We start from the raw sequence: 10260 nt of genomic DNA on the forward strand, positions 1-10260 counted from the left end.
AAGACGGAGGCTGCAGTCTGGAATGCAAAGACGACTGTCTCGAAAAAGAAAGCCATCGTGCATAGTAAAATCTCGAGAAAGACCATTCTGAACGTCAAGAAGAACTCGACCAAAGAAGTCATCAGACTCATACAAATCAGCAAAGGTGGAAAATCCCGGAACTGAGACATGAAGAACACTCAGCAAAGAATGGCGACGACTCAGGGCATCAGCAACTCGATTGGAAACACCTGACGTGTGTTTGATAACAAACGTAAATTGTTGCAAGTAAGATATCCATGATGCGTGACGAGCTGAGATTTTATCTTGACTGTTCAGGTGTTTTAAAGCATCATGATCTGTGTAGAGAACAAATTCTTTATGGAAAAGATAATGTCTCCAGTGTTTGATTGCTTGAACCACTGCATAAAATTCCACATCGTAAGTACTATAACGTAGACGAGCTCCAGCCAGTTTTTCACTGAAGAAGGCGATAGGTCTGTTGCGTTGGCTCAAGACAGCACCAATGCCCAACTTAGAAGCATCACTATGAAGTTCAAAAACTTGAGTAAAATCTGGAAGAGCTAGTATAGGTGCTGATAACAATTTCGTTTTAATGATCTCAAAAGCTGTAGTTGCTTCGGTAGTCCAAGTGAAGACACTATCATGACGAATACAATCAGTGATAGGTGCCATCAAACTGCTAAATTGCGGCACAAATCTTCGATAAAAAGATGCTAGACCATGAAAACTTCGAGTTTCAGATAAAGTAGTAGGAGTAGGCCAAGATTTGATTGCTTCTACCTTGCTCGGATCGACGGCTAGACCTTTTGCTGAGACGATGTATCCAAGGAAGTGAACCTCAGGAGATCCGAACTCACACTTCTTTAGTGTGGCAAATAGTTGATCTCGACGGAGAAAAAGAAGTACTTCTCTTAAATGTGCAAGATGTTCTGTGAAGGACTTACTAAATATGAGAATATCATCAAAATAAACAACTACAAACTTACCTATGAAGGGCCGAAGAGATTGATTCATAACACGCATGAAAGTGCTTGGTGCATTGGACAAGCCAAAGGGCATGACAAGCCATTCAAAAAGTCCTTCTCGAGTTTTAAAAGCCGTCTTCCATTCATCTCCTGGGCGGATTCGTATCTGATGATAACCACTTCGAAGATCCAGCTTAGAGAAAATCGTTGCAGCTCCAATTTGATCTAATAGATCGTCGAGACGGGGAATGGGAAATCTATAGCGTACTGTAATTTTATTTATAGCACGGCTGTCGACACACATCCTCCAAGATCCATCCTTCTTTGGTATAAGCAAAGCTGGGACTGCACACGGACTCAGGCTTTCACGTAAATATCCCTTCAACACAAGTTCCTCAACCTGACGTCTAAGTTCTTCATGCTCACTCGGACTCATACGATAATGAGCTCGATTAGGAAGAACATCATCTGTAATTAGATCAATATGGTGTTGAATATCTCTGAGGGGAGGAAGGCCGGGTGGTAACTCATTAGGAAAAATATCCTGAAACTCTTCCAATAGTCTTTGAAAATGTTCTGGAGGTGACGGCAAAGACTCTCTGACAACCGAATTGATCAATATTAGAACACATCTTTCTTCTCGAAGTGTTTGTTCAAAAGCCTTTTGCTGCAAGAAAAGGACTGGAGCTGATGGTGTATGTTGTTTCTCGGGCAAAGAAGGCTGTAGAGTGAAATTGCGATTATTGTAACGAAAACTGTAGGTATTACGATAGCCATCGTGTTGTACTCGAAGATCAAATAACCAAGTACGTCCTAAAAGTAGATGGCAAGCATCCATTGGAGCAATATCACAATGAATCTGATCCTTATATGAATCACCCACCTAAAAAGAAATCAATGCTCGTCGAGTTATGAGTACATCGGTATTCCGATCCAACCATGCCAACTTGTAGGGGTTAGGATGTAGTTCTGTTGATAATTGAAGTTTGGTTACAACTTCCTCAGCAATGACGTTTTCACTACTACCAGAATCAATTATGAAGTTGCACACCTTGCCTCCAATAGTACACTTTGAATGAAAAAGATTATGTCGTTGAGGGTTGATATCTGTTCCACGCGGAGCTAAACACACACGTCGCAACATTAATGTTGGTCCACTATCAGCTTTAAGAACCTCTACTTCATCTTGTGGCTCTGTAGTTTCCTCATCGTAAATTACTTCAACGTCATTACCAGCAGTGTCAAGGAGGAGGCCTCTTCTGTTTCTAGTGGGGCAGTTAGACTGTCGATGACCTAAATCTCCACAAGAAAAGCAACGAATTGAGTTTGGTCGAGTTTGTCGAGTGTCAAGAGCTGGAACAATGGGTGTGTCTGCTTTGACAGAAACAGCGTCATCTGTCGCAGTCGGATTGTGATTTGGTCGAGAAGAACGAACAGTAGACCATGATGAAAAGGATAATTTAGTTTTCGCCTCAATAGTTAAAGCTTGTTGATGTGCTTCTGACAGTGTTAATGTATGGAAGAGATTGATTGTGTGTTGAATCTGTTGTCGTAATCCTGCTGTAAACCGTGCCACCAGTTGACGCTCAGAGTCTTGTATATCAACTCCATTGAGAAGTAAAAAAAATTCAGTGGAGTAGTCAGCCACAGATCGATTTCCCTGACGGATGGTATGGAGACGCTGAAACATAAGCTGGTCATAATTGTATGGAAAGAATGTTTTCTTAAGTTTTGATGAAAGTTTATCCCATGACATGATCTTTGGTTTTCCAAGACGTGCACGAGTTGTCTTCAATTGTGTCCACCATGCAGCTGCTCTTCCACGAAAACGCATTGTTAAAACAGGAACACATTGATCCATTGGAGCTCGTTTGAATTCTAGGATTTCTTCTACCGTGACTATCCAATCGAGCAGTTCTTCAGCTGAAGAATTTCCATGAAACTCTGGTATCTCGGTTTTGAAACCCGATTCCCAATGAATATGAGCTGCTGCATTTTGTACGTTATCTGGTGCTAGGGTACGGTTGGTGTGTAGAGGAGCAAAGGGATTAACGTCGTCTGCAAACGGGTTTTCTTCGTTATCAACATCGTCTCTGTTACTGTTAACGTGAGCAACATGTTCGCGTACGGCTGGTGTTGGTTGCTGAACCATAAGGGCTTGGAGGGCAGTTGTGATGGAAGCCATCTGGGCTTGTAGCTCAGCAATGGCGTCATGAGTGATTTCTGCTTCAGTACGAACTGGTGCTCGACGAGGTCTTACCATTGTAGTGACAGAAAAAGAACGTAGCCTGTATCTGATACCAACCTGGCGCAGCGTATCAACGGTAATTCAGCTCAATCTAGAAATTTAGGTTAAAATTTCTAGAGACCTGACTTCTTGAATCGAAGAGTTGAATCAAATTCGATGCAAGGCTCTTGAATTGATGACAGAATCGAATCAATGCAAGGCTTTAGAGAAAACTCTAGTTTATTATCTCTTAAACTGAATGAATAAAACTATTTTACAATCCCTTATTTATATTAACCTATCTTTCCTAAAAATCGAACATCTAAAAAAAAGAAATTATAAAAGAAAAGGAAATCTAAAAAAAAAAGACCAAAATTAGGAAAGGTATCAAGATGCTGCATCACATATCAAAAGCTAATAAGACTTCAGGGTAATCGTATGTCGTTCTTGCAAACCAATGAAGAGCTCCATTACAGAATACACCATTTGGTGCTTCCATATATAGTACGTCGCGAGTGAGCAATAAATATGGAATATATATTCGTTTCCATTTATCCGATCGGAACGAATAAATGTCAACTTCAGACTGCCTCTCCACTGAATAAATAAAAATACGTACACACTTATGTTAGAAAAAAACGGGTTTCATTTTAACAATTAAAACCAAATTTGCATGGAATATGATTTGATCCCTATACCTATTGCCCACTAGTTGTTTTTTCATTTGAATAGATAAAACAATAGTCCCACATAGACTAAAATCTAAAGAGTTTTAGACTTAAATACCGTAGAATTTGCTAAAAGGGCATGGCCCTTGGGTCAACACACTTTGGTGTGAGGGAGAATACCTAGACTAGGGCAAGGTTGCCTTTCCCGTACACGCGGTGCTTCGCACCGACGCACGCCGCTGTCGGTCGGTCGGTTCGGGTGTGGGTTCATTAGATCCTATCTTTTTGCTGAAACTTTTGGTACGTGTTTTCCACACATGTAGAAGAATATTACTCCTTGTCTGTACGTGTTTGGCTTTCCCGTACGCGCGGTGCTTCGCACCGACGCACGCCGCTGTCGGTCGGTTCGGGTGTGGGTGTGGGTGTGGGTTCATTAGATCCTATCTTTTTGCTGAAACTTTTGGTACGTGTTTTCCACACATGTAGAAGAATATTACTCCTTCTTTGTACGTGTTTGGCTTGGATTCTTTATGTGTCTCGCATGCTTTTGACTGACTGACAAAAGCAAAAGCAACAAAAGTTGTTTTCTGCAAAAGCTAAAGTCATTTTCTGTAAAAGCTAAAGTTGTTTTCTGCAAAAGCAACACTCTGCTCTATGCTTGACAAAAGCATCTCTCTGATTTTGTCTTGCACTGTTTTTAACCAAACATTACCAGTATTTCTGTCATACGCATGGGTTCGTTGCATGGCTTTTCCCTCTTGTTTGTAATGGCATAAACACTATATAAGAGAGTAGTTTTAAGCTCATTAGATATACAACAGAAAAACATCTCTTCTTTTACTCTCCATCTGTTAACAGTTCAAGTTTTCTCTGTGTTTAAAAGTTTTGCTAGACACTGCCAAGTTCTAAGAGTACTCTCTTTGTATGCTACATTGAGGGGTACTATCAGTAGTTGTATCATGGAGGTGACTCGCCAACTGCTATAGCATCTCAGAGGAGTAGCAGGCGATATTGCCTTTAGGACAGCGTATCATATACGTGCCTCTATCCTTTTCTGTGCATCTTCAGGAACATCAGTCAAGCGTCGGTTTGAGCTAAGTATTCTCTTCTCAATTACTATGATTGTTGTTACATTTTCTCCAACAACTTATAGTCATCACTCTTTGCATCATAACCAAATCCACGTCCTCTTTGTAGAATGCACCGTGTCTCACTCACTGGAAATCCAGGTTTTCGTAGATATTTGAACTCATGGGTATATGGGTTCCACAAACATGGATCCCATAACCAAAAGTCTTTCTCCATACGGTACATGTAAAACAGGCCATTACAAGAACCCACAATATTTGTATTTTTGAGATCACTGTCCAAGGAAACGAGTGGGTTACGAATCTTCTTAACACGTCCGTCGATACCACCGGATAATGATGATGATAATGTTTGTATTCATGAGATCATTGTCCAAGGAAACGAGTGGGTTACGAATCTTATTACGAATCTTCTTAACATAGCAATTCTCTCTGCTTGCTATATCTTGAACCGAGTTCCATTTAAGAAATCTGACAAAACTCCATATGAGTTATGGAGAGGTAGACAACCTTCCTATGCATACTTTAAAGTGTGGGGGTGTTTGGCCAAGATGGCCGTTCCTCGTTCCAAGAAAACCAAAATAGGACCTAAAACTGTGGATTGTGTTTTCCTAGGCTATCCTGAGCACACTAATGCTTATAGGTTCATGGTCATTGGTGAGAGCACCATAATGGAATCTAGAGATGCAGTGTTTTTCGAACACATTTTTCCTTTAGGGTCCGGACCTCGCAAAAGGGTCCGCGATGATCTCACAGATGTTCCTTCGACTAGTCAACCCCCATCTCTAGATGCTGAAACCGAACCTAGAAGAAGTAAGAGGGTTAGAACCGGGAAATGTTTCGGTCCAGATTTTGTGACTCTTACGGTAGAGTCTGAACCCCAAACCTATAAGGAAGCTATGACTTCTCCGGAAGCTCCCTTCTGGTAAGAATCTTCGAATAATTAGTGGTATTCCATTCAACAAAATGAAAATTAGGAGCTTGTAGACTTACCTCCTGGTAGTAAAACCATAGGTTGCAAGTGGGTCTTCAAAAGGAAACTTAAAACAGATGGAACTATAGAAAAACACAAATCTAGGTTGGTAGCTAAGGGGTATAGACAACAGGAAGGATTAGATTTCTTTGATACCTATTCACTGTTCACAAGAATCACTTCTGTCCGGATGCTGATTGTTATTGCTTCTATTTATGATTTGCTTATACATCAGATGGATGTTAAAACTGCATTTTTATATGATGAATTGAATGAAGAAATTTATATGGACCAACCTGAAGGTTTTGTTGTGAAAGGTTTTAAAGATAAAGTATGCAAACTGAAAAAATCTCTGTATGGTTTAAAACAAGCACCTAAACAGTGGCATGAAAAATTTAATCATGTAATGATATCTAATGGCTTCAAGGTTAATGAATCTGATAAATGTGTTTACATTAAATTTGTGGATGATTCTCATGTTATTGTGTGCCTATATGTTGATGATATGCTCATATTAGGTAGTAACCTTGATAGTATTAATACCACTAAAAGCACGCTTAACGAAAACTTTGACATGAAAGACTTAGGCCCTGCTGATGTAATCTTAGGGATGAAAATCAGAAAGATGTCTGATGGATATAGTCTTAGTCAATCTCATTATGTTGAAACTGTGCTTAAGAGATTTAGTCATGAAAATGCTAAACCTGCAACTACTCCTTATGATCCCAATTGTAAATTGAAAAAGAACAAGGGTGAGGGAATTTATCAACTTGAGTATTCTCGTGTTATTGGCAGTCTTATGTATTTAATGAACTGTACAAGACCTGATATTGCCTACACTGTGAGTAGATTAAGCAGGTACACTTGCAACTCTGGGCAGGATCATTGGAATGCTCTCTACAGAATTCTACGGCACCTGAGAGGAACTTCAAACTATTGCTTAAGTTTTGGGAAGTATTCTACTGTGCTAGAAGGGTATTGTGATGCTAACTGGATATCAGACTCACATGAGTGCAGATCCACTAGTGGGTACATCTTCACACTTGGAGGTGCGTCTGTGTCATGGAAGTCTTCCAAACAGACATGTATAGCTCGATCCACCATAGAGTCTGAGTTTATAGCCTTGGATAAAGCTGGAGAGGAAGGTGAATGGATACGAGGTTTCCTGGGAGGAATACCACTCTGGCCCAAGCCTGTGTCTTCGATTGCAATCCACTGTGACAGTCAAGCTGCTATTGGATGCACAAAGAATAGTGTATACAACAGAAAGTCTATACATCTTCAAAGAAGACACAAGACAGTGAAACAACTACTCTCTACTGGTATCATCTCTATATACTTTGTGAGGTCCAAAGAGAATATTGTATATCCTTTGACGAAAGGGTTATCTAGAGAGGTAGTTAGATCCACATCAAAGGGGATGGGACTCAAGCTCATAGAATAAATATCCATGAAGGACACTCAACCTTGTGAATGGAACTCCAAGATCAAGGTTCAATGAGAAAACTAATTTTTGGTGACGTCGCGAGAGCATTATCTTTGTCCCTCCCTATGGTGTAACCGTATGATAGTGTTGCCTGCATGAGTTAGGATGATCTGTCAAGATCTTAATGAGTTCCATGGATTTGCTTAAAACGGGGTGTGGCATGACACTCTTAATGGACTCACCTATGTGGTTGTTGGAAGTGGGGCCGCTTCCTATGAGAATTTGAGCTTTTTCTCTAGAGACATTCATTAAGTCCTGGATTTAGCCCACGGCCAAAACGGGCACAACGGCAAGAGCTTGGCAGCTTTTTCTTTGAGACATCAAAGTGTGGTTGTTATTTCTGAATTGCATTCACTGTTGGCGATTCAAGACATTGTGTTCACCGTAACAACAAGCAGTTCCGGTAACCTCTCACTAAGTTAAGGTTCAATCTCTGGGACACCTTATATTGATGTATTTTGTTTACTCGTATTTCGTCGATATGTTTTATCATTCATGTGGGGGATTGTTAGAAAAAACGGGTTTCATTTTAACAATTAAAACCAAATTTGCATGGACTATGATTTGATCCCTAGACCTATTGCCCACTAGTTGTTTTTTCATTTGAATAGATAAAACAATAGTCCCACATAAACTAAAATCTAAAGAGTTTTAGACTTAAATACCATAGAATTGGCTAAAAGGGCATGGCCCTTGGGTCAACACACTTTTGTGTGAGGGAGAAGACCTAGACTAGGGCAAGGTTGCCTTTCCCGTACGCGCGGTGCTTCGCACCGAAGCACGCACGCCGCCGTCGGTCGGTCGGTTCGGGTGCGGGTGTGGGTTCATTAGATCTTATCTTTTTGCTGGAACTTTTGGTACGTGTTTTCCACACATGTAGAAGAATCTTACTCCTTGCCTGTACGTGTTTGGCTTGGTTTCTTTATGTGTCTCGCATGCTTTTGACTGACTGACAAAAGCAAAAGCAACAAAAGCTATTTTCTGCAAAAGCTAAAGTCGTTTTCTGTAAAATCTAAAGTTGTTTTCTGCAAAAGCAACACTCTGCTCTATGCCTGACAAAAGCATCTCTCTGATTTTGTCTTGCACTGTTTTTAACCAAACATTACCAGTATTTCTGTCATACGCATGGGTTCTTTGCATGGCTTTTCCCTCTTATTTGTAACGACATAAACACTATATAAGAGAGTAGTTTTAAGCTCATTAGATATACAACAGAGAAACATCTCTTCTTTTACTCTCCCTCTGTTAACAGTTCAAGTTTTCTCTGTTTTTAAAAGTTTTGTTAAACACTGCCAAGTTCTAACAGTACTCTCTTTGTATGCTACACTGAGGGGTACTATCAGTAGTTGTATCCTGGAGGTGACTCGCCAACTGCTATAGCATCTTAGAGGAGTAGCAGCCGATATTTCCTTTAGGACAGCGTATCATATACGTGCCTCTACCCTTTTCTGTGCATCTTCAGGAATATCAATCAAGCGTCGGTTTGAGCTAAGTATTCTCTTATCAATTACTATGATTGTTGTTATATTTTCTCCAATAACTTATAGTCATCAATCTTTGCATCATAACCAAATCCATGTCCTCTTTGTAGAATGCACCGCGTCTCACTCACTGGAAATCCAGGTTTTGGTAAATATTTGAACTCATGGGTATATGGGTTCCACAAACATGGATCCCACAACCAAAAGTCTTTCTCCATACGGTACATGTAAAACAGGCCATTACAAGAACCCACAATATTTGTATTCATGAGATCACTGTCCAAGGAAACGAGTGGGTTACGAATCTTCTTAACACGTCCGTCGATACCACCGGATAATGATGATGACAATGAATCATTATCAAAAGAGTGCAGTCTTCTTTCACCGTCTATAAGCAAGAGTTTAAAGCTCTTCTTCGCATGAATAAGTCTGGGGTTATCATCATCAAGGATTTCGATGATGATATCTTCCGTGAGAGTCGGAAAAGGTTCTTGTTTGTTTTTCTTGTTCATTTTCTCGTTTTCGTTTTCGTTATTGTTTCAACTTCGTCTTCTTGTCGTCTCTCCTCTTATTCATGTTTTCTATACCTGACGAAGCCATCGGTGTTACAAACAATTAATCCTGTTAGAACACACAAAAAGTCTTGGTTTCTCGGCTCCTCCCTCTTCTTATGCCTCGATGAGTTGTGAACTCTTGCACACAATACGATGATCGAGTATTGTGTTTTTTTATAGTTAGAGCGACGATAAAGTCATAGGGTTTTATAGATGGTCTAAAACCCTATTCTATCATGGGCTGAAAGAAAAATTGAAGCCTGGGTCCCGGGAAGGCTTTGGTCAAGCTCAGTAACCCGGAAAATGTTCTCGGCCTTGTGGACTTGGAGACAGCGACCTGTAAACACCCTAATATTATTATAGGGTAATGAGGAGACTAATCCCAATACACAATACAATTATCTAGACAACTCTGCCTTTTTTTGGAAGAGTTCCTGCTATTTATAGGCAAAACCTGACATGCCAGTGTCGTACACGTGTATCCTAATATCTTTCTTAGTAAGTCTTTTATTATTAGCCGTACACATGTACTGTTACAGCTGGGGTTATTTGGGCACCCTCTAATTATCTCTTTCGGGGCGGACCTATCTTTGGGGCAGCCCCTTTGCGTTGCATCCTCGTCCGTGGTGACCTCGGCTCTGCTGGTGGTGACTTCGACCAATACCCGAAGCCCCCATTTATGTCGTTGGCTCTTGGTCAAATTCATGTGTGTACATTAGCCCCCTGACTGTATTGTCGAGGCTTGCGGATTCGGAAATCAGTCATAACCCTTTTCTTTTAAAACGCATCTTTTGATCATCCCTTCTTCCCGGAGT

At 40.5% G+C, this 10260-nt stretch overlaps 1 protein-coding gene across 1 annotated transcript; it reads right to left on the bottom strand.

The window, feature by feature from the left end:
* Positions 1 to 1851: 1851 nt before the first annotated feature.
* On the bottom strand, positions 1852 to 3231 carry LOC113325003. The gene has a single exon (XM_026573253.1). It carries the CDS (start codon positions 3229 to 3231, stop codon positions 1852 to 1854), a length of 1380 nt encoding a protein of 459 aa, XP_026429038.1.
* Between the last annotated feature and the right edge of the window lie 7029 nt (positions 3232 to 10260).

The sequence above is a fragment of the Papaver somniferum genome, chromosome 11, assembly GCF_003573695.1.
Source record: "Papaver somniferum cultivar HN1 chromosome 11, ASM357369v1, whole genome shotgun sequence".
In the NCBI taxonomy this organism is placed as follows: domain Eukaryota; kingdom Viridiplantae; phylum Streptophyta; class Magnoliopsida; order Ranunculales; family Papaveraceae; genus Papaver; species Papaver somniferum.

Bases quoted from the DNA above. Each gene is read 5' to 3' on its own strand.
- LOC113325003 (XM_026573253.1), bottom strand. From the start codon at position 3,231: ATGGTAAGACCTCGTCGAGCACCAGTTCGTACTGAAGCAGAAATCACT.